Raw genomic sequence first — 25,036 nt, 5'->3', positions numbered from 1 at the left:
CAGACGCGGGGGGGCGGGGCCTCGGAAGAGTCACGGCCGAAGCTCAACCAGTGTGGAGGAGGTGGGGCTGCGGCAGAAGGGAGGGAACGACTGAAGGTCCTGGGAAAGGCAGTGGGACAAATCAGACCAGCTCTGGCCTTTCCAGAAAGGACGTAAATCCCTTCTGTAGTACACGAACGGGCAAAACATCTAGCCACCAGAAACTGGCATCCAAAAGGAAAACTGTAGTTTCTGCCCTCAGAATCCTACGCAATCTGTGGTGAGGTTATAACCAAAAAAGAGTAATAAATGAAAAGGTCATCTTAAAACTGTTATGCTACGCAGAAAATGAAACACCCATCACCTTTTAGTAAACTGAAACGCTGGACTTTTAAGAATACTTGGGAACATGACTAGAAAATCTCAAGAAACAATGGAGAGTAGAAAATCCTAAGAAAAAGAAACTGATAGTTCACTCAGTAAAATATACATCATACTGAAGGAAGGTCTCTCCCTTTAAGTTTATGTTGAAATGTTAGTATTATATATAATTATATATAAATAAACTACATGGCTCTCAGTATCTTTTTTAAAAACGAATTGAGTTTGTTAATACTATATTGTAAATGGGGGGGGGGGTTACAGGATACTTTCTCTGGGCTGAGGGAGATACTGTTATCCTTTTTTAAACAGATGAGTAAAACCAAACGTAGAAGCAGAAGAATCCACACTTTGAAAATTTTACACCAAACCGATCCTTTAAAAACAAAACAAAACAAAACAAAACACCGAAGTTGAAAGGTGGGAAAGTCATTAACTAAATTGTTAATTACAATGAATAAAGTTAAAAGAATCACATGGATATTTGACCAAGACCCACTTGACAAACATCCTATTTTTATAGTCATTTTTATGAAACACACTGCAATATATATAGAAAAAGAACTGTTCAATAATTTGAGTATTAGATGGTTAGCTTGAGTGCTCCATTTTCTCTACACTATGTAAACTGTTCTCTTTTAAAGTTATAATAAGACACACAATACTCTGCTAGTCAAGTTTTTAATTTGAAGAATGTGTAATTATCGATGTCATATTAACACAAATTCTTTAGTGTTTATTAAACTGAGGTCAAATTGGTTTTTTTTAAACAGCACCTTTAATAAGATCTCAGTTGATGCCCAATGTTGATTTCCTATTTTAATCTGTTAAGGCTTTAATTCCACATGATACAGAAAGAATTGTGTGTAGGTAACAGAACTTTTGCTTTGAACATTTCTGACATCAACATCCCCTACATCAGACACTCTTAGCTTGGTATCCATAGATACCTACAGAGTCAATGGGTGAACTTGGGAAATAATAAATCTCCTTTAATTTTAGTATATGCAAACTTGTGTGTATTTTTGTGTGACTTCTTCTTGGAAGAGGGTCCAGACCTTAACATTCTAAAAAGGGAACAATCATCTCACATAAATCAAGAAAACCAAGTCACATTTGTTAGCAATTACTTTTAATCATAATCTAAAAAAAGGTTATGGATGTGCATGTACTTTTCCAATTAACTATTACACAGCCTAATCATAGTAAGTAAAAAGTAAACAAAACCTTCCATTATTGATATAAACACACATGTCTATGCTTTGTATAACAACATGTTCTTAGGAACACTGAATGTGGGTGTAGTTTTAAAATTCAAAACCTATCATCTAAATAAAATTCATTTTAGTTATTACGTAGTTTACTTACTAAAGAACCTAAAGAACTATAATAAATGTACTTTTAAAAAAGACAAAAATTTGTGTAGGAGAACTGAATCAAACAGATTTTATTCAACTTTTCAGGATGAGGAAAACAAATGATACAAAATAAGTCATAAGAAATGCTCTCGTACTATTTCAAACTACTTTCAATGTTTTACAAAATGCTCACACAGCAAATACGAAAAGCTTTAACACAGTCTTGTAACTTTTGCTGCAATAAATGCAACATTAACAAACATACAAATTTCTTCTGTACCAATCTTAAAAGTAGAATTACTGAATTACTAATTTTTACAATGTTATTCATACTTACTTTTATTCATGTGTTTTTAATTAGATCATTGCCAATACATACATTATTTTCCTTAACTTTATTTTTACATTAAGCCAGTATCTGTCATGCAGTCATCAAAAACCTTCCAGTAAATTACACAGGTTTGTAGTCCAATTTAGACTCTAGCTTCTTAGAATCAGCCACTTTTCTGACTGCTTTCATGAAGTCTTCCTGTACTACAAAATCATGATCAGCACGAATTGCAAACATACCTGTGGAGAATAAAACAACATGACTGCTATATAAAATATGTGAATGATTTCAAAAGAAAACTAAGGAGGGTGGGCAAAATGGGTGAAGGCAATCAAAAGGCACAAACTTCCAATTATAAAATAAGTCCTAGAGATGCAATATACAGCATGATGACTAGATTTAATAATATTGTATTGTAGGGATGCCTGGGTGGCTCATTAGTTAAGCATCTGCCTTCAGCTCAGGTCATGATCCTAAGGTCCTGGGGATCTAGTCTACATTTGATCCTGGGATTTGAGCAAGAAGCCTGCTTCTCCCTCTGCCTGCTGCTCCCCCTGCTTGTGCCCTCTCTCTCTGACAAATAAGTAAATAAAATCATAAAAAAAAAAACCTGTACTATATATTTGAAAATTGCTGGAAGTTGATCTTAAAAGTTTTCGGTACCAGAAAAAATTATCTTCTTAACTACACGTGGTGATGGATGTTAACTAGATTTATTATAGTGGTCATTTCACAATAAAAACAAGTATCAAATAATGCTGTACACCTGAAATTAACATAATGCTATTTGTTCAATTATATATCCAAAAAAAGAAGTGTTTTTATGAAAACTAAGTAATTCCACAAAGTAAATGTAAAGAAGCCTAAATTTACAACTTCTGAGCCAGTAGCTCTAATTTGTTAAAAACAACCATCATTGTTCAATTAATTTCCTTAACTACAGCAAGCATTATTTTCCAAACCAAAAGCTAGACATCAATGAGACAACTATCTGGATATTAAAAATCTAGCCCACACAGTCCCTGTATCCAATGACATTCTGAAAAAGCAAAAGTAAAACTATCAACAAAACACATTTTTAAGCCGTAGCTTCTTAACAGACAACAACTACCTAGAAGGAGGGAACACAAGTATGGTTTGGAAAAACACAAAACACCTCCAGTAATTTTGATGGTCTTTCCTTATTAAAAGTCAAAAGCTTAGAGAATAGAAATTATAGGAATTAAAGAAAGTCAACACTGGGCTTTGTATAAAAAACTAATGCCACTATTCACATATTAAAATTTACCTTATTTATCTACAAACTAATATTCTTATATGACTAATGTACAAACTGGTATTTTTCTATGACTTTGATATTCAAGTATCACAAACTTGGAAAACTCAAGTTATTGACAATTTACTTGTCAAATACTACTTGACAAAGGACTGAAGTTGTATGTGTGTGTGTGTGTGTGTTCTAAAACATTAGGTATATCATGGATATGGGCTCAAGATTTTGTGACAATCCTAATTTCATGATAAGCTAAAGCTAGTAAGTTTTCATTATCTGCTAATTAAATGAATCCTACTAATATTTTCGTTGAAGATCTGCTTATATTGACTTTCACTTACCATCAGTGGAATAGAAAATTTCAAAGGTTACTTTCTATCTTTCCTCTTAAAATTTCTATTAAGAATGTGGTGGGGTTAAGCCTCTGCCTTCGGCTCAGGTCATGATCCCAGGTCCTGGGATCGAGCTCCACATCGGGCTCTCTGCTCAGCAGGGAGCCTGCTTCCCGTCCTCTCTCTCTGCCTGCCTCTCTGCCTACTTGTGATCTCTGTCTGTCAAATAAATAAATAAAATCTTAAAAAAAAAAAAATTTCTATTAAGAAACAGAAATTTTGAAATAGTCACTCTATGTTGTACTCATCTTTGAAATAGTCACTCTATGTTGTACTCAGAAATCAGGTAAATAGAAATTTCTAGTCTTTTAATAGTAAAGTTACAAAACCTATTTTGAAGGGCACAACTAAAGTAGGAAAGTTATTTTTCCAAACTCTGTGCATAGACTATTTCCAAATCATTGTTTAATGAATGATTGAATCTGAGATACATTCTAATCCAAAAAGGACAATAATGTTAGGATTTGAATGGAAAAGACAACTATAACTGAATCAAGTTTATTTTCAATTATAGAAAGATATGTCAGCAAAAAAGGCTTGAAGTCTAATAAAGTCTAATAAAAAGAAAAACAAAGAATTTCAGTGTCTACAAATATGAACGTCCCAGGCAATTTAGAAAGCTAAAATTATAATCCACACAGAAGTTACAGCTCTTTACTAGAAATACCACATTCTTTTATTTATATATAATATGTTTATTATATATATTATTATATATAATTATATATATATTGGGGGTTATATATAATTATATATATATTTGGGGGGGTTAAGTGTAAGCTCAACACGCAACATGGGACTTGAACTCACAATTTAGAGACAAAAAGTTGCCATGCTCTACCTACTGAGCCAGCCAGGCACCCCATAAAAATAACTTTTTAAAAAATATGTGAGATATAAACTTCTAGTTATAAATAAGTACCAGGGATGTAATGTACAACATGACTACTGCTAATATTGCTATATGATATATAGGAAAAACAGTAAATCTTAAGAATTCTTATTATAAAGAGAAACTATTATCCTTTTTTCTAATTCTATCTCTATGAGAAGATAAATGTTAGCTGAGCTCTTGTGGTAATCATTACACAATATATGTAAATCAAAGCATCATGCTGTACACAGACTTATGTGGTCATATATGTTAATTACTTCTCAATAAAACTGAAAAAAGGGGCGTCTGGTTCAGATGGTTAAGCATCTGCCTTCGGCTCAGGTCACATCTTCAGATCCTGGGAATCAAGCCCCATGTTGGACTCCCAGCTCAGTAGGGAGTGGGCTTCTCTTTCTCCATCTGCCTTTGCTTCCTCCCCTTCCTTGTGCTCTGTCTCTCTCCCTCTCGCTCTCTCTCTCAAATGAATGAAATCTTTAAAAAATAATAAAAATAAATAAATAAAACTGAAAAAGTGAAAAAAGCAAGTATCATAATCTGATGATATCAACCTTTAGGATTATGACATTGCTTCGGTTTGGATTCCAATTTACCAAAACAGTACTCTAATAATAATTTGGTCCAGTATAGATCTTGGAAAGAGAATGTCCTAAGTTATTCCAAGTAGTTAAAGCCACATGCAAGTTTACCACACAACATTTTCTGTATACTAGTCTTTGTTCAAATATTTTATTTATTTATTTGACAGAGATCACAAGTAAGGCAGGAGAGGCAGGCAGAGAGAGAGGAGGAAGCAGGCTCCTTGCTGAGCAGAGAGCCCTATGTGGGGCTCGATCCCAGGACTGTGGGATCATGATCTGAGCTGAAGGCAGAGGCTTGAACCCGCTGAGCCACCCAGGTGCCCCTAGACTAGTCTTTGTGATTCTGATTTACTCTGATGTGTATGGAGGGAGTTCCTAGACCTGCAGATTTTTGATCCAGATACTCAGTCACAGTATACCCAGGAAGATACTCTTACAGAGAAGCCTGTCTGAGCAACACCTTTAAACACTAATCTATTAGAGGGGAGGCGGGTGGGAGGATGGGTGAACCTGGTGGTGGGTATTAAGGAGGGCACGTACTACATGGAGCACTGCGTGTGGTGCATAAACAATGAATCTTGGAACACTGAAAAAAATAAACACTAATTTATAAGAAATGTTAAAATAAGGCTATAGGTGATATAAAAACAAGAGGAAATCTCATCTGTATACTTAAAAACTATTCACCCACAACGTATGACAGTCAGTAACTATAAAACCTACTGCAAAAATTATTTTTTAATTATTACAATAATAAATTCACAACCTTGAGATCAGGACCTGAGCTAAGCTCAAGAGTCAGTCACTTAACCAAATGAGCCACGCAGGCACCCCTAATTTTTTTAATTCTAAGATTCTGTATGGAAGTCAAAGACTAAAGGAATCTATGGTTTTAAAGCCACCTGGTACCAGAAATAAAATAAAAATAGAATCACACAATCCACAGAGAAAATATATTAAAAAACAGTAACATCTGAGGTACCTGGATGGCTCAGTAGGTTAAATGTCTGTCTTCGGCTCAGGTCATGATCACAGGGTCTTGGGATCAAAGCCCAGGTCAGTCTCCTTTCTCAGCCCGCCTCTCCCTCTGCCCTTCCCCTGCCTGTTCTCTCTCTCTCTCTCTTTTTCAAATAAGTAAATAAAATCTTTAAAAAAAAAATTATATTTTATACAAGTTACATGATCAGAAAATTCATAAATCAATCTTGCAAAGATTATTAACGGACTAGTATGAGAAAACATGTTATCCATTTTGCAGATTACTTCTGGTGCTGGCCCAGTCTGATTTCAGCCAGAGGTGTGGCAGAGTGTTCTATACAGTCCCAGACTTACTTCAGGGGGCCAGCATGCAGGTCTTTCCAGACCTGCCAGACGTGCAGGTCTTTCCACATTCTGCTCTAAGGCATCCATAAGTATAAAGGAGTTAACATCCCCAAGGGCAAATTCTCATGGGGGATGAGAGCTGGTAAATAAATGCTCCAGTCTCCATACTTCAGCCAAGTAATCCTGGAAGGCATTCAGTACGTTTCTCTGAGGTCTCACCAAATCAAATCCCCCCGTCTACAGCATCTACCTCAGTAGTGCACCCTTATTATAGCTTTGCTTCTTTCCAACTCACTTGACTGTTCTCTCCTGCTTCTTGGAATCAATTCTCAGAAATCCAAACACCCATACCCTTGCAAAGCCCAGGCTCTGCTACTGAATAAACCCAAACACATTTTTAGCAAATTAAACAAATCAAAATCACTGCACTTTGAACTCATACCTGCTTCAGTACAAACATTTCTCAGGTCTGCGCCATTAAAGCCATCTGAAAGCTTCACAATTGCTTCATAATCTGTTTAGGAAAAAATACTAAAAATTAGAAATAAATCAAATAAATAAATAAATAAATAAGATCTTTTCTTGATTTATGCCCATATGGAAAACTTAACTGCAGAGCTTGCTCTGAATTTGATCAGCTAGGTATCTATCTGTTAACATTCCTCCATAATATTTAGCAAGTTCTCCATAATATTAACAACCAAAACTATGCTTTTGTTAAGCCAGTACTAAACAGAAATACTTAACTTCTGAAACTTTAAAACCAAGAAATACCATCAATACCTGAAAGCATCTTAACCTGTTTCTATGTATTGAAACAGTTATGGATATGTGAACTTGAGTTATCTGTGAAGCCATGACTCATAAAAACTATAACCAAATCTTTGATTTGAATAAACCTAGAATATTTCAGAAACAGCTACTAACCAAAATGAAATTTAATGCATTAATCTAAAATACACCGAAACTGATCAGAAATATTTTTCATCATATTTTAATCATATATTTTAAACAATTATTTTTCTTTTTTTTAAAGATTTTATTTATTTATTTGACAGACAGAGATCACAAGTAGGCAGAGAGGCAGGCAGAGAGAGAGGAAGGGAAGCAGTCTCCCTGCTGAGCAGAGAGCCCGATGTGGGGCTCGATCCCAGGACCCCAGGATCATAACCTGAGCCGAAGGCAGAGGCTTTAACCTACTGTGCCACCCAGGCACCCCAACAATTATTTTTCTTAATTTAATTTTTTTTTTTTTTTTTTTTTAGTGTTTCAAGATTCATTGTTTATGCAAACAACTATTTTAAATGGCTAGCTTTTCTGGTTCCTATGCAAGCTCCAAGTGGTGAGGTACCAGATCTATGTTAACAGTAATGGTTATATGACTTTTTTATCCACATGACAGAACTGAAATAAAGAGCTATTGGTTTGGAATAGCAGTTATGGACTTGATATAGAATAAGGAGAGAAATAAGAGACAGCATGGGCTACTACAGTGTAATTCTGATGAGACACCTTTGTCAAGCCATCTACAGTATGTCAATCTGTATTTGAAATTAGACAGATACTCATTCATTAATTTTCATTCAAGTTCATGTAAGCATCCTGACAGCAGGGATTCCCAAGGTTAGCAAAGTATTTGGTATCTAGCAAGAACTCAGTATTGGAAAAAATCCACAAATTGGCATCCCTAGCTTAGCCTAGTCTTTCCAGCTCAAAACTATTTTCATATAAGCAATGAGGAAATTAGTGAGAGGCAATAACCAACAATTTTAATCATTTTTGGACCATTAGCCTCTAAGGGTTTGTAAAGCTGCCTGGCAATCATACTAGAACAGTATAATGACCCATAGTAAAGGAGTCAGCAAATTTTCTGTAATGGGCTGAACAGTAAATATTTTAGGCAGGCCATTTGGTCTCTGTCAAAACTATTACTTTCTGCTCTTGTAGTGGGAAACCAGTCACAGACAATATATAAACACCTTGCAATGGCTGTTAAAATAAAACATTACTTACAAAAACAGAAAGCAGATAGAATTTGGCCTACAGCAGTCGTTTGCTGACCTCTATCCTAGACTGACTCTCTCACTTCTGGAGATAACGATTTTATCATTTCTCCCCTGTCCTCAAATGTCTAACAATAATTCCACATCTTCACTCTGAACTTGCTTCCTACTTCACTGAGAAAATAAACGTATTCAAAAGAAAAATTCTACAAGTTTTTGCCATATATGAGATACTGTCATCATTAGCAACTATTTATTCTGCCTTTCCTCCTATTCTCATAAATGCAAAGTCCATGCTCATATACAGGGCCAACCTTTCTTCAAGGAAAGTGCATCACCAATTTCTCTCTCTCTTCTAGATCACTCACATTAGCATTAAAAAAAGTTATAAATTCTTCCACCTTAAAGAAAGCTCCTCCAAATCTTTATCTCCATTTCCACTATAGCTAGTTTTTTTCTCTTCTCCCTTTGCTGCAAGCTCCTTGAAAAAAATGTTTGAACTCAAAGCCTCTCCCTACAATCTCCTTGAAACCCATCTGAGGTAGGCTCTTACTCTTACTGCTACGAAGAAAATGCTTTGATAAGGCTACCAATAATCTCCACACAGCAAATTCAAAGGTCCATTCTCTTAAGTCTTTTTATCTGACCCACTGTCAGCATCTAACAGGGAATTACCCCCTCTTTGTAATAATTCCTTCATTCACCTTCTAGGACATCACCAGCTCCTCGTTTAATTCCCCACTGTGTGACTATACCTTCTCAGTCTCTGATTGTTCATCTCAACTTCTTAATATTGGAATTATCCCAGCTCACTTGCTGAACCTCTTCTCTATCCATATCTACTTTCTTGGAAATCTCATCTAATCTCAAGACTTTATTTTTTTTTAACGATTTTATTTATTTGACAGAGAGAGCATGCACACAAGCAGGAGGAACAGAGAGTGGAGAAAGGAGAAGCAGGCTCCCCAATGAGCAGGGAGCCTGATGCGGGACTCCATCCCAGGACCATGGAATCAAGACCTGAGCTGAAGGCAGCTGCGTAACCAGCTGAGCCATCCAGGCAACCCTAATCTTAAGACTTTAAAAAAATTTTTATGCTATTATTATCCATAATTACATCACCAGCATAGACCCCCCCAAATAAATTATTGATGCATATAGATTAACTAATCAACATCTTTACTTGGTATTGAATTGACATCTTAGCTTTAATATATTCAAAATCAAACTCCTTATTCTCTGTTTAAAACCAAATCTTTCCAGTCTTCCCCCACTGTAATCGATGACAACCCCATCTTTCCATTAGCATGACTCAAAAATCTAAGTCTTCCGTGGTTCTTCGCTTTAGCTCAAACCCCACATCTAATTCATTAGCAAGCCCTGTCACCTCTATTTTCAAAATATGTCCAGAATCTCATTATTTTAAGACTCTGGTACTGCCTTGCACCACACCACCATCTTATGTCTGGATTATTAAAATATCCTAACTAATCCTTGTTTCTATCCTCGCCCCCTAGATGCAACCAGAATGATCTTATTTAACATCAGTTTCAAAATATTTATAGATGAAAAAATACAATGCCTGGGATTTGCTTTTTAGAAATCCAGAAGGAAGATAAGAGGTGAAAGAGATTACAGTTGAAACAAGATTGGCCAAGAGTTAATAATTATTAAAGCTGGGTAGGGGATGAGTAACCTAAGGTTAGAAGTTTGTTATACTCTTATCTCAATCTGTATGCATTTAAAATTTTCGACACTACAAAGTTAAAAATAACAAAAGGTAAGACTTTATCTTTGCTCTGCTCACAATCCTTCAATAACAAAAATAAAAAAATAAAAGCAGAAGTTCCTACATAATGACCTCAATATGGCTATATACAATCTGATTCCCATCACTTCTATGATTTCTCTTGCTACCACTGTCCCATTTACTCTGCCATACACACCTTGGCATCTTTGCTACTCCTGGAATGTTCCAGCCATACACCTTCTTCAAAGTCTTTCTCTTGCTATTCCCTCTGTATCATTGTCCCCCAAATTATCTACACCTAGTTCCTTCACCTTTTCAGGTCACTGCTTAAAAATTATCTTCTTGGTAAGTCTTCCTTCTGCTCCCCGTGCCTCACCTCCATTTAAAAATGTATCCATTGGCTCCTGGCATTATCTATTTCTCTTTTCTTGCTTTATTTTTTTCCATAGCACATATCACCATCTAATATACTAAACATTTTACTGACCTTGTCTGTCTTTTCTGACAAGAATGTAAGTTCTGTAAGGCAGGCATTTGTCTGTTTTGTTCATTGCTATATCCCCAGCGCTTGAAACAATTCCTTACGTACAAAAGATGCTCAATAAATATAAGCTAATTTAAGATCTCCATGTTTGCTGAATTTGAAACCAGATTTGGTAGACCATCAGTGATATCTATTAGCATTCTGCTTCATTTACGAAATGTAAATATACATAAAATGGTTATTTCCTTACCTATTTCACCATGCTTTGTAATGGGACCTGCATGGATTTTCAATATGTCTAATCTTGCTTGTTCATTTGGTAAGTCAATATCTGAAAATAAAAAATTTTAAGAAATTCTTTTGCAGCCAGGTTTTGGTTTTGTTTTGTTTTGTTTTTAAAGATTTTATTTATTTATTTGACAGACAGAGATCACAAGTAAACAGAGAGGCAGGCAGAGAGAGAGGAGGAGGCAGGCTCCTTGCTGAGCAGAGAGCCCGATGCGGGGCTCCATCCCAGGACCCTGGGATCATGACCTGAGCCAAAGGCAGAGGCTTTAACCCACTGAGCCACCCAGGCGCCCAGGTTTTTTGATTTTAAACAAAGTAGGGGGTAAGGAAGAGACAGGGAAAGAGAAGTGGACACAGACTAAGAAAATACACAGCAGGTGAAGAACTTCAACTCACGTATTTTTCTGTCTAATCTTCCAGGACGAAGCAAAGCAGGATCCAGTGTATCTGGTCTGTTTGTAGCCATGATCATTTTAACTCTATGTAGAGTATCAAATCCATCCATTTGATTCAGTAACTAATATATTTATAAATAAAAATCATTGACAGATTTTTACAAAACATCCCATTAAAAAATAGAGAGTATACAATTTCTATATTTCTAATACTATGAAATATACTGTCTACAGAGAGCATGCCATCTCCAGAATGACCATTTGATGGACTATCTCTTCCTTCTCTAATATAAAGGTAGAGGTTTTTCAACCTTGGGAAGTTCCAAGATACATTACTGAACTATGTACCTTGTTATAGATATCAAAAAGTTTTAATAAATTGGAAGGTTTCCATCTAGTCAAGTATTATAAAATTAAACTATTTGGATCTGATTTCCAATGTTCAAATTTTTTTTCATAGCTACTTTTAAAAACATTACTAATAAAATCTAATATATACAGTACTATGGTATGCCAAACATAAAATTTACGTTCAGAAAACCAGATACAATGACATTTCCACAAATCTGATAATAAATCTATTACATATCTTTTCAAATTCCACTACACAAAGAAATACTGAAACACTAAGCATATTTCCTTCAATTACTAAAGTTTTCTTGAATATTTAAAAACCTAATTGCATTCAACAAACTCTTTAAAACATACCTAGCTTAGCAATATGTCTATCTCTTTTCCAAAATATCTGAGAGCTAACAACGTATCAGTTATGTGTATAAAACTATCATCAGTGTGGGCTGCCTGGGTGACTCAGCCGGTTAAGCATGGGCCTTTGACTAAGGTCATGATCCCAGGGTCCTGGGATCAAGTCCCGCACTGGACTCCTTGCTCAGTGGGGAGCCTGCTTCTCTGCCTGCTGCTCCCCCTGCTTGTACTCTTTCCCTCTCTTTCTCTGACAAACAATAAAATCTTTAAAAACAACAACAACAAAACTAGCATCCGTTGTTTCAAAATACCTCAATTTAAGGTTTCCAGGAGTACAGAATTTGAAAATGCTGTATATACTCTCAGCAGATCATTATATTTTATGAAAAGTCCTTTTCAACTACCCCTACTGAGATGGAATTTGACACTATTACTTACGCTACCTAGCTTTGTAGAAGATGAAAAATACGTTTGGGATCTTGCCATCACTTTCATAGAATTTGGAGTGGGGAAATGCTTTATGTACATTCTAATATTACAACAGCCATTTTCTTCAATTATCAAAACTAATTTAGTTTCTTCTTATTCTCAGGAAAAGTGTTAGCGATTTTTAGAGCAGCTTCATTCATAATTATAAATCACTTACTGTCACTAGTTTTAATATGTTGGTAACTTATAAAATGTTTTAATGAAACAAGTGCAAAAACCATGTTCACAGAATGTGATCAGAAGAATATACAATTTAAATATCTGAATGGCTGGTGTGCTCAAAATACATGGAGTAGTATACCTATATATCATATAGAATTTTATAACTACTCCTATTACTTTCCAACAGACATTTTCTTACTAGAGATTGTGGTACAGAAATGTGTTTATTCCTGACAATATTTTCAAATTTTATACTTAAGTGTGTTTTTTTTTTAAAGACTTATTCATTTATTTGAGAGAAAGCATGTGAGCATGGGGAAGGGCAGAGGGAAAGAATCTCAAGCAGACTCCCCGCTGAGCACAGAGCCCAACTTATGCCTTGATCCCATAATCCTGAAATCATGACTTGAGCTGAAATCAAGAGTTGGACGCTCACCCAACTGAGCCACACAGCACCCTTAAGTGTGTTCTTCATGTAAACCAGTGTCCACATTTTGACCTTCAAATATTCAGTGTTTTCATTTAATACACAGTGGCTTCTTTTTAAACCCTCTTTACCAAATATTACCTCCATCAAAGTTCTCTGAATCTCTCTATCAGCTGAAGTACCCTCAGAAAACCGACGACCACCTAAAATAATGATATGGAAACTCAAATGCGTTACTCTTTTCCTCTACAACCATCATTTAAGATAACAGAATAACAGTATCTGGAGTTAAAAACATTAAAATAAAAATTAAATAGTAAGAATTATACTGGTGAAGTTAGAGTTGATTTTGATATGCCATTTCTTATTTTGTCAGTCAAATTAAAACTGGTTAAACTTTCTTAAGAATTTTTTTTAAAGTAACCTTCAATTCATTTTTCTATTTCACACAATTTGCAGTTAGAGATGAAGGGGGGGGGTTCCTTTAGATTTTTAAGAAATTTCTTAACACTTTCAAAAAAAGTTCAAAATAAACTTTAAAAGGTGTTATTCTTACCAATGGCATCTATTTCATCCATAAAAATAATGCATGGTTGATGATCCCTGGCATAATTAAACATTTCTCTGATCAAACGAGCACTTTCACCAATGTACTTGTCTACAATAGAACTAGACACAACCTGATTAAAGGAAAAACATTAAGGTAAATATAAGACAGTTCAAATAAAATTTAATTTCAACAGCTACAAAAAGAATCTTCCCTTTACCTTTAAGAAATTGCAATCCAGCTGGCTAGCAACAGCTCGTGCCAAGAGTGTTTTTCCTGTGCCTAAAATGACAAAAGAAGTCCTAATTAGATGGAAAGCAAAACAAATTTTCAAAAGCCTTTTATGTTATCCTCCAGCCAGTAAATTTTATAAAATGAAAGCTAAATCCTAAAGAGACTTTCCATTTAAAATTCTTTTTTTTCCCATTTAAAATTCTAAAGCATTTCAACTTTCAGTATTAAAATTTTAAATTTTATTCAAAATATCCCTTGTAATTCTAAACATGCTGAATACGTACCTTCAAAAATATATCAAACCCAATTTACAGACACTACAGAAGTCTGTTACATTATAATCCACTGGTCTCTCCTGTGTCATGAATGCATCTTTTACCTATGCATGATATTATAACATCAACTATTGGTTATTTGGAAAACTACTGGTTCATCTTCCAAATGTTGGCATTTTTCATTATATAATATTTAAAAGCCACATTTATTAATATTACCAATCTCATCTTTAAAGTATTAACATCAGAAAGTTCTCAGATGGGGGTGCCTTGCTCAGTTGGTTAAGGTCCAACTCTTGATTTCAGCTCAGGTCATGATCTAAGGGTTGTGAGCTGGAGCCCAGTGTCAGGTTCCCTGCTGAGTGTGAAGCCTGCTTAAGATTCTCTTTCTCCCTCCCTTCTCCCCTTCCTCCCACTCACTACACATGTGCACTTTCTTTCCAAAACAATTTTTAAAAGCTGTCAGATATAAGTTTTGAAAACCTAATTTTCACTTGAAAGCTCAAATTTTATCACTGACTACAGATGGTGTCAGTTGTTTTTAACATAATAGGCTAACTACATTCATTTTTGAAAAAATGTTTGCCGGGTAAGAGTAATCAATCTGAATAATCAAAAACCGGTCTGACAATGACAGAATGTCTATAAATTATGTTTTCAAGTAAAAATAATATCCTATGAAAAGCAGCTAATTTCAGCTGACAACTCAAGGTACAAGTGCTTCTCTTAGAGATAACTATCCTATTCAGTATGAAAGAGAAGTATTTTACATGTATTTCCCATCTCATCACATAGAATATAAAATGTTATTCAAAAATCAGGACTTAATAAAAATAATTTTTACGGCTTCAACAAGAACATCTAAAAGTGAAACTCAAATTTTTTTTTAAAATACTGCAAGTATGAACACGATGACTACTTGTACCATTTCATGCCACTGACGTAACAGACTTGTGCTATAGCATGAGCAGTTTTACCCATACTGCTTTTGCACCATCAGAAGTCAACAGAGTGAAAATGGTAACTAACATCCTAAGTATTATCAAAGTAAGGTCTGACCTTGCAGACTCCCTGAAAGTGTCTCAGGAACGGCCAGAGCCAGAGGTCTGTGAACCACACAGGACCAATGCACCAGAATCATACAGCATGTTAAGATGCACATCCTATGAAGCAAAGAGGACTAAGCATACCTGAGAGAATAGCAGACAGACATCATGTATTCCTTTCTTACTCTGAAGAGAGTGGAGGCTGGAATAGCCCACATTAAATTTTCACCTTACTTTTTCAAAACATTCCTTCATTCATTTATTAGTATGTCAGACATAATTCAACACTAACCTGGTGGTCCATATAACAAACAGCCTTTTGGAGGTATTATTCCTACACGCTGGAATAATTCTGGGTTTGTAAGAGGCAATTCTATCACCTAGAAAAGAAGTTGACTGTTTCTTAAAATGTCGGTAAAGATTTTGATAAACTTTAAAATACGTTAAGTGTAGTATCAGCATAGTTAGATATACATGTTATAATTCATAATAGATCTAGAATTCCATGCTATATATATAATACATATAATATAAAGCCATTTATATTAGAGGTTATTCTTCAGGTAGATTTAAGATTTTTTTTAATTAGGTAAAAACTAATTTAAAAGTCTGTAGCTATTTTAACTAACTATACACTTGAATGAAGTGATGGTTACATAAGCATATAATTTGTCAAGACATATGTGAATTGTACATTTATTATCTGTGCATTTTACTGAATGTAAATTATGCCTCAATGAAAAACCATACTACAAACAAAAAAGCAAAAAAGAAAAAACAAAAATGGTCTATATTATTTTGCATTTGGGACAACACAAAATAATTATAAAATAGGGGAAGTGAGTAAGTTAGAACTGCCATTAGGAGAAAAGGCATATAAAATTTTCATATTGTCATTTTGTTGGAGCAGCCTTAAAAGAATCATATTTCAGGGCACCTGGCTGGCTCAGTTGGTACAGCAGGTGACCCTCAATCTTGGAGTTGTGAGTTCAAGCCCACAGTAGATTATGAAAGAAAAATAAACTTTAAAAAAAAAAAAAAGAACCATATATTCTGCTCTCAATCTCCTACTAAGATTGATTCAAGCAAAGAAAGCTGGAGAATAGAAAAATTGAAGGTTTGACTACCCAAATTTAACTCTTTTTAGTATCAGTAACTTTGAGAAATGAGCTTCTATTGAACAGTTCTGTCATTAAAATAAAATAAACAAAAAGTATAAGGTGTGATTAAAATAAACAAAAAGTATAAGAAATCAATATTCTTAGTGTCTGCAGATAGAAAGGAGTATTGCATGTGCATGTTTTGTGGGTTTGTGGTGGGGGGGGGTGTGTGTAAAGTAAGAGAGACAGAGACTTTCTGCTATGGCTGATACAGCAAATCACTGTAGACAAGATCTCACAGCTCATGAAGCACTCGTTCTTCTTCTGCTGCCCTTTCATTAACTACAAAGTAAGAATAGACTTTTACGGGGCGCCTGGGTGGCTCAGTGGGTTAAGCCTCTGCTTTCGACTCAGGTCATGATCCCAGGTGCTGGGATCGAGTCCCGCATCGGGCTCCCTGCTCAGCCAGGAGCCTGCTTCCTCCTCTCTTTCTGCCTGACTCTCTTCCTACTTGTGACCTCTGTCTGTCAAATAAATAAATAAAATCTTTAAAAAAAAAAAAAAAAAAGAATAGACTTTTACTTGTAATGATGCTAGTGCTTCCTTAACTACTGTCAAAAACTATTTGGGGGTGCCTGAGTGGCTCAGTGCGTTGGGCCTCTGCCTTCGGCTTGGGTCATGATCTCGGGGTCCTGGGATTGAGTCCCGCATCAGGCTCTCTGCTTAGCAGACAGCCTGCTTCCCCCTCTCTCTCCGCCTGCCTCTCTGCCTACTTGTGGTCTCTGTCTGTCAAATAAATAAATAAAATCTTAAAAAAAACAAAACAAAACACAATTTGGTTCCATAATCACCTGGAATGCTTTAAATGCTAACTTCTATGTCCTGACCCCAAATCTACTGCATCAAAATCATGCAGAGGGCCTAGGAATCTGTATCTTTAATAAGAGTTCTGGAAAACTTAATATGCTAATGTCTGAAAATTACTGGCTTGGTGCTTAAATCAGATGATATAAGCCATAATAACTGTTCTCATCCATTCCTAAATATTTCCATCCTCTATTAGGATGAAACCAATAAGAAAATGCTTTAAATCTGCTTTAAAGAGAATGGTTGGGACATCTGGGTGGCTCAGATGGTTAACTGTCTGCCTCTGGCTCAGGTTATAATCTCCAGCTCCTGGGATCGAGCCTGGGATCAGGTTCCCTCCTCAGTGGGGAGTCTGCTTCTCTCTCTCTCTCTCTGCCTCTCCCCTCTGCTTGTGCGCTCTCTCTCTCTCGCTCAAAAAAATTAAAAAAAAAAAAACCTAAAAAAAAAAATTGTTAAAAAGCCATCTGTGTTATGAACCAAGGAAAGCAAAGAACTTCTCATTTGATTCTTCACCTAAGAGTTTAAAATGTTTAAGCCAGTATTTTTCTTAATTGGCAGCAAATATTATTTTATTTATCAAATAAAATATTTAAGGTTCAGGGGCACCTGGCTGGCTTAGTCCATGCAGCATGCGACTCTTAGTCTTGGGGTTGTGAATTTGAGTTCCACACTGGATGTGGAAATTACTTTAAAAACATTTTTTTTAAATCTTAAAAAAAATGTTAAGGTACAGGTGACTTACTTTAAGGACGGGAAGCTAACATTAAAAGGTTATGGGAAAAACTGTATTACGCATGACCCAAAAGAGCTCTGACTCCAGTAACCTATAACCAAAACCACAAATGGCATGGGCATTAGATTTTTATCAATTATTAGCTTTTTCTTTTCCTTTTTGTCACAAAAAGAGCAGGGTCTTCCCAACACCAAGTTATCTCCAAATTAACAATACCTATAATTTTCATAGCTAGAAATTCAGTGCTATTTATCTCTCAATGAGAATATTAAATATATAATATTTAGTAATTACTATTTGGACAAAGTAATCTTTCATTCTCTTTTTCCCTTTGGGTATCTTAAAACCAGTACTATTTATTATTAAGATCAGAGCACAAAGCATATACTACCAACCTCTCTTAATTCCCGAATCTGTTCTGATAGTCCTCCAATTTCAGAATAAGAAACATTCCCAGGGTCCTCATGAGACATGTTGTAGACCAATGGATCCACCTCTCTTGGCAAATATCTATAATGACAAGATATGTATTTTTCTTTTATAAGATGTATTTTCTCTCAGCCTATAGACAGAGTATAAACAACTTGCTTATGTAAGCATCTTCAGATGATCTCATAAAAATGTATTTACATTAATTAGAAATTAGTAAAAGGGAAAAAGTGGCAAGATACTCATTGATTTCAAGAAGCATATATTTGGTGGGGGGCACCTGAGTGCCTCAGTCAGTTAAGCACCTGCCTTTGGCTCAGGTCACATCTGAGTCCTGAGATCAAGCCCTACTTCGGCCTCCCTGCTCAGCAGGGAGTCTGCTTCTCCCTCTCCCTGGGCCCTCACCATCCCCCCCATTCTCTCTCTCAAATAAATAAAATCCTTTAAAAAAGCAGCATATATTTTGGTTTTTTTTTAATTATTATGTTTAATTAGCCAGCATACAGTACATCATTAGTTTTTGATAAAGTGTTCAACAAATCATTCGCTGCATATACCACCCAGTGCTCATGGCCACACATGTCCTCCTTAATACCCATCACTCAGTTACCCCATCCCCCAAACCCCCAAGAAGCATGTATTTTGGCTAAAATCTTCCCTCTGAAAATAAAAGTAAAATAAATAGACTAATAAACCTACCTCATGATTGTTAGTGTAGTCATATCCAAAGCAACTCTTGTTCCTGGCTTCAGCTTACTTTTGTCAAGCTAATTTTACAAAACAAAGTGTTAGATAACACTTAAAAGGGGAAATACTTTAACAAGAGCATAATATTTAGAAGCCAAATAATCATTTTCATTCTTCAGCCAAATAATCATTTTCATTCTTCAGAGAGAACACTAATATCAGATTATAAACACATGCCAACAGAAAGGCTTATAAAGGTAATTAATTCAAAGTCATTTCCCTCAAAAGAATGCCCACTATGCAACTCAGTGTGAAATGTAAAATCACCAATATATAAAGTTTGTGGTGGAAAAGGCCTTATTTTTAAAGAAAGAAATGAGTATTAGTATTTTACTTTCAAAGGCTCACTATTTGATACAGTTTTGCTCATTATTTTGATTTAGGCACTATAATATAATGACTGGCAATTAGTACCAAAGTATTTATACAGAAATCTCTAAGTGAACATTTTGGGGGAAGGAAAGGGAAGCATTTTAAAGGTATGCCTTTTATTTATTTTTCTTTTAAAGTCTTTTTATTTATTTTTTATTAAATAAATTTGGCACATAACATCATGTTAAGTTTAAGGTATACAGTGTTACTTTGGTAATATGCCCTTTAGATTTACTTTAAAAACTGTAATTTTGGGGAAGAACATGTTACTTGACTACAGGAAATAAGGGAGAAATGCACTGATTCTGTATCCCCTTAGAGGTTTTTATTAAAATGCTAAAAAGGGGGTGCCTGAGTGGCTCAGTGGGTTAAGCCTCTGCCTTCAGCTCAGGTCATCATCTCAGGGTCTCGGGATCGAGCCACGCATTGGGCTCTCTGCTCAGCAGACAGCCTGCTTCCCCCTCTCTCTTTGCCTGCCTCTCTGCCTACTTGTGATCTCTCTCTTTGTCAAATAAATAAATAAAATCCTAAAAAAATAAAATATAAAATACTAAAACCAAAACTAAAAAAAAACCCAGCAATCATCAGTCATGCTTTTTGCTACGTGTCATATATTATGCTAAATACATTATATATTAGACTGAATCATACTGAACAACTTACTGGCAAATTTAGGCAGGGTAACTTACTTGGATAGAGTAAGAATCTAACCATAGATTCACCTCATATTCAAGATGTTACTTTTCTAAAATTAAGTTATTTTTGAGAGTTTAAAAAACTACTTGCCAATACAATTTCAGAATCATACAAATTACTAGTTTTCACAGGATTTTGTAAATTTAGGATTTAGTGCCAATGAAAATGAAGTGGAGATAAGCAAAAATACTAGCTTTAATATAATGGATTAAACTTTAAAAAGTTGCTAATATGTGAAGTACTTGAAAAGAGCTACACAAAAATCAATGTAAAGCTATTTCAACATTTTCATGTATAGAAAATATATACCCTAGCTTTTCTTATCTTTTCCATTTTTCAAATACTCTCTTGCCCTCATACAATTATGAAGTACCTTAGAAATACCAACTTTGGGAATCCAGAAGGCCCTGTAAAGGACACAGAACTCCTTTGTCAGGCTAGACATTTAATATTTTGATTTAGAAAATGTCTTCCCACTTATATGCTAGGCAAAATACTAGGATAAGATTTAGTCCCTGGGTTAAATTCCACTCCACGGCCATGTTGTATCAATGTTTTCAAACATGAACCCATGATATGACAAACACTCAGAAAAAGTTCTTCCAATGAATCTATAAGAAAGTTCTAAGGATACTTCCTGAAGAATAGGATAGTACATGAACTGACTTTGAGCCTCCTAAAATTACTTAAAGCCATTTGTTGACATTTTTTATGACAGCAAAATGAAATCTACAGTTATTTCAATTTGCCTATCCTCATCTAAATGAACTCATACAAAATCAACTCAGGTACAGAAAAGTCTTTGAGTAACATTTCTGAATGTTTAAATATAAAACATAAGTAATTGATAAGGTCTAAGTCTCTTCAAAAAAGACAATAAAATAAAATGATCTGAGATATTTTCCAGTTCTAAAATCTTAGATTTCTAAATATGTAGAGCTTACTGAAGCAATGTGATAAAAGTACAGAAAATAGAGAATACCAGGTCAATGCCCATGGTTTGAGTTCAAGTTTTGTGTTATACCCGAACAAATCACCTTTAGGAGTTATGAGTATAATGCTTGACCTGCTTACCTCAAGAATGAAATAACATATATGAAAGCACTTTTACCAATTATAAAGCATTGTACAGAGATCGAGTGTTACCTGTCGACGACAACCCACAACATATCTTGGTCCATTTGTAGCTTTAACAATGACTAGAGGAAGAAAATGAAAGAACAAATTGAAACATAGAAAGTGAAAAATAAATATATATATATCCACATTGATGGTTTATTTCTGTCCTCCAAGAAGATAGTAAGTGAAAGAAAACTCAGTCTATCCAAGAATATCATCTACCTTCATTATTATCATTAAACTAATAAGCATTTCAAAAGTTCATGGTGGGAGGAAGGGGAATCCACTCTTTTTTTCCTTTACTAGTTAACAGTCCATCCACTTACATTTTTCCTCAGTTAGTTGCTTAAGTACTTCACCCACAATCTGGGAAATGAAAAAAAAAAAAAGCATTATTTTTTGCCAATAACTAAAAACCAAATTGCCAACACTCCCTATGCCCCAAACTCCATTACCTACCTGCCCAACACTTTGTAAGGCCTTCAGATCATTTTCAGATTTTTCATACTGCTTGGTAAGTTCTTTTAATTGTTCCCTTACTGAAATAATATAATTTGAACATTTTTAATTAAACAATAATCTTAGTGAGTTTAAGTCACTAAGCATCACTTTACTTAAGTTTATTTCGGTCTCTTTTACTTTACATATATTTTATATCCACTGTATGAAACCACAAAGAAGAAATAATCCGCTTGTAGGGGACATGCTTAAAAGTGAAATGTTACAGGAAAAGCACCTAATTTTTATTTTCTTGATTGGCAATACTTGTTCAAGCACATTAATAACAGATATTGACACTCTTTGAGACTACAAATCCGAATGATAAAAGAGACCCTTCCTCACCTCTTCAGCTACCCGCATGTATTATTACTCTATGGCTTTCCACCCTAAATAAGGTCAACAAGAGCAGTGATCTACAGAATTAGGTGGTTCTTTCTCCATTAAATCAAACCACTCAGGTTGTTCAGTGAAGGTGCACTACGAAAAAATGTAAGCGCCCTTTTAGTTCAGGAGGTGAGAGAAACTTGTATGCCTGGTGGAGTACAACTCAAAATAGGAGGAAAGACGACGAAGGTTATTATGATCCACCGATGGACTCCTCTCTCAAGCTCCGCTCTGGCTCTCCACCGCAATAACAAGCCAGCACCTCGAGTCTCATCTCTTGCTTGAGCTTCCTTGACCCAAGTCTCCTCTCCTCTCTGGGTCCCGGGACTCACTATGCCGCCCTCTTTGCACCCCAGTCTGGCAAACATCCCTGGCCCACTTCTTCCTCACTCCTCCTCCAGTCCTCTTCCACTTCCATCTCCGATCTGGGGATGTTCTCTCTGTCACTTGGACCAGACTGGGCCATTTCTACGCCCGAAGAGGTGGTGTTTCCCAAGCTCAGGGCCGGATGACAAAGCGCCTTGTCCCTGGACCGAGGCCTCCCTATCCCTGGGGCTCGGCTGCCGGGCTCGGCCAAGGGCCTCTGCTTTGTTAGAGACAGAAGCATGTCCAGGCATAGGACTCTGTGGAAAGAAAGGTGCACTCACACTCCTTGAGACGGCCGTCGATCTCCTTGTGCTCCAGTAGCTTCTTGCGGTAGTCCTGAAGCGCCTTATCTCTAGGGTCCGCCATGATGAGAAGCCGTCGCTCATAGGGGATGCCGGGAATGGCCATGGCCGCCCGGGCGGGGGAAGGGGCGGGGCGAGGGAGGAAAGCCTCCCAGGGGGCGCGGATTCGTGGACGGCCCCGCCCCTTCCGGTTGGCTCCGCCTCTGCACTCCACTCTTCCCCCTCTGTGTCTCCTTTCATCTAGGGCGCCGCAGTGCACCGAAGGAGGCCTCCACCTACACCGTCCCCTGCAGGTCATACTTGGTAGAGCAGAGGGCTGTTGTCCCTGTCGTCCCCAGAGAGGTCTCGATATTGTTAAATCACCGCTGTCCCGAGAAACCACGGCTGACTTTGTGATAAACTGACATGGCAGTGAAAGTAGGCAATGCGCAGTCTCTCTAAATAGTTCCAGTGAACTATCGGGATAACACAGCCTATCGGTATAACATAGTGTTATCAAGGACCTTCAGGAACGGGAGTAGGCTATTTTATTCACTTATTCAGTGAGTGAGGTACTAAGGATATGATCTGGTGGAGAGATTAAAAAATAATTTCAGAGTGTAATAATGTAATGGAAATAAAACATGGTGATGTTATAGAGTAAGGTAAGGAGAACTAATTTAGAAGGGCATCTGACAAAGGAGCCAGCCAAGCAACAAAGTGAAGAAAAACCTTCTAGACAGAGGAAAGAGCAAGTGCGAAGATGTTGAGGTGAAAAAGAGCTTGGCTCATTTCTAGGAACAGAAGGAGGCCAATGAGACTGGAAGAGGATGGGTTCTAGAGATATGGGGTACAAGATAAAGGCGATCAGGTAGGTTGAGTCTGGAACTTGAAGTCTGACAGAACTTTTAGATTTCTGTGCTTCAGACAAATTATTTAATCTCTCAAAATCTCTGTAAAATGCATAATAATTGTACCTATCTGATAGGGACATCATAGTATTAAATATGATATGTGCCTATAGCTATTAACACAATGTCTGGCACATAGTAAGCACTCAATAGTGTTTTAAATATTGATTTTAAATTATTTATTTTAAGGGTAGTAATAACCTCGATTTTTGCAGAACAGATCCCCATTGCTGTACCTCTTACCAGCATTGTTCCTGGGTATAATTTATTGTTGTTCCAATAGACTAAGTCAAAGGCCCCAAACAGATTCCATTTGATCTGATCTTATACAGTGGCCCTGGATAATTGAGTTTAAATAGGTATTTCTACATATACAGATAAAGTGCAAATTTATGTGAATTAAGTTCCCAAAAGTCACATAAAAGAGGTCTTCAAATTTCTTCGGAAAAAAATCTTATGGGTACTGCATGACTATCATATTCTGTTTTTCTTTAAAAAAATGTGTTTTTCTAAATATAATTGAAAATTGTAGTAGCTAATAAACAAGGAAGATGGACTGAGCAGGGACAGTCCCTTCTCCTCGGCTGTAACTATTCTGGCCAAACTAGTCCAAGGATACCAAAATATATCACCTCTGACGTTAAGAAGTAGAGAGGATGAGGCAGAGAAAAAGGACAGCTTGGTTTGGTTCATTTTAATAAATATTTATGAGCACATACTGGTGTGTTGTTTCCACATAACACACCAATATTTTAAACTCCCTTGACCGTTGTTATTTTTCTGTCACCCATCTGGTAAAAGTCCAACTTCAGATGACCCTCCTATCTTTCACATGGCTGCTCCAGAACAGCCCTGTTCCTTTTTTCATTTTCTTTTTCTTTTTTTAAGATTTATTTATTTATTTGAAGAGAGCCCGCATAGACAGATGGAGAAGGGACAGAGCTAGAGAACTTTCAAGCGGACTCCCCACTGAGTGCAGAGCCCAACTCTGGGCTGGATCCTATGACCCATGAGATCATGACCTGAGCCGAAGACCAAGAGTTGGACGCTTAACTGCCTGAGCCACCCACACCCAGGAGCCCCCTGTGTCCTTTTTACATGCACCCATAAGACTGCACTCCTCTCTATCAGAGACTGAAAGGCTTCCTGCCAGCAGCAGTCTGAGTGAGCCATCTTGGAAGGAGAGCCTCCAGCCCTAGGGAAGCCTTCAGATGA

General features: G+C 36.2%; 1 protein-coding gene across 2 annotated transcripts; it reads right to left on the bottom strand.

Moving 5' to 3' along the window:
- Nucleotides 1–1,475: 1,475 nt before the first annotated feature.
- On the bottom strand, nucleotides 1,476–23,046 carry PSMC6 (proteasome 26S subunit, ATPase 6). Of its 2 annotated transcripts, XM_032344238.1 has the most exons (14): nucleotides 22,911–23,045; nucleotides 21,838–21,917; nucleotides 21,705–21,744; nucleotides 21,406–21,458; nucleotides 19,144–19,211; nucleotides 18,411–18,525; nucleotides 15,608–15,695; nucleotides 13,981–14,042; nucleotides 13,770–13,893; nucleotides 13,355–13,416; nucleotides 11,432–11,552; nucleotides 10,998–11,078; nucleotides 6,953–7,024; nucleotides 1,476–2,288 (listed from the first exon to the last, which is right to left on the bottom strand). In XM_032344238.1, the coding sequence occupies exons 1-14, from the start codon at nucleotides 23,035–23,037 to the stop codon at nucleotides 2,170–2,172; spliced, it is 1,212 nt and encodes a 403-aa protein (XP_032200129.1). In that variant the 5' UTR covers nucleotides 23,038–23,045; the 3' UTR covers nucleotides 1,476–2,169. The 2 variants fall into 2 exon arrangements, with proteins under 2 accessions (XP_032200129.1, XP_032200130.1); XM_032344239.1 differs by lacking the exon at nucleotides 21,838–21,917 and having other exon boundaries at nucleotides 22,911–23,046.
- Nucleotides 23,047–25,036: the final 1,990 nt, after the last annotated feature.

Source organism: Mustela erminea, chromosome 5, assembly GCF_009829155.1.
Source record: "Mustela erminea isolate mMusErm1 chromosome 5, mMusErm1.Pri, whole genome shotgun sequence".
In the NCBI taxonomy this organism is placed as follows: Eukaryota; Metazoa; Chordata; class Mammalia; order Carnivora; family Mustelidae; genus Mustela; species Mustela erminea.
Note: the sequence above shows the minus strand (reverse complement) of the source record. Positions and strands in the feature narration are given on the sequence as shown.

What these genes read in the sequence shown, in the direction of transcription:
- PSMC6 (XM_032344238.1), bottom strand. Translation starts at nt 23,037, where the DNA reads ATGGCCATTCCCGGCATCCCCTATGAGCGACGGCTTCTCATCATGGCG. An exon ending in CGACGGCCGTCTCAAGGAGT is followed by an intron (nt 21,918 to 22,910) that starts GTGAGTGCACCT and finishes ATATTATTTCAG; the next exon opens with TAAGGGAACAATTAAAAGAA. An exon ending in TACAAAGCATGGTGAAATAG is followed by an intron (nt 7,025 to 10,997) that starts GTAAGGAAATAA and finishes TTTCCTAAACAG; the next exon opens with ATTATGAAGCAATTGTGAAG.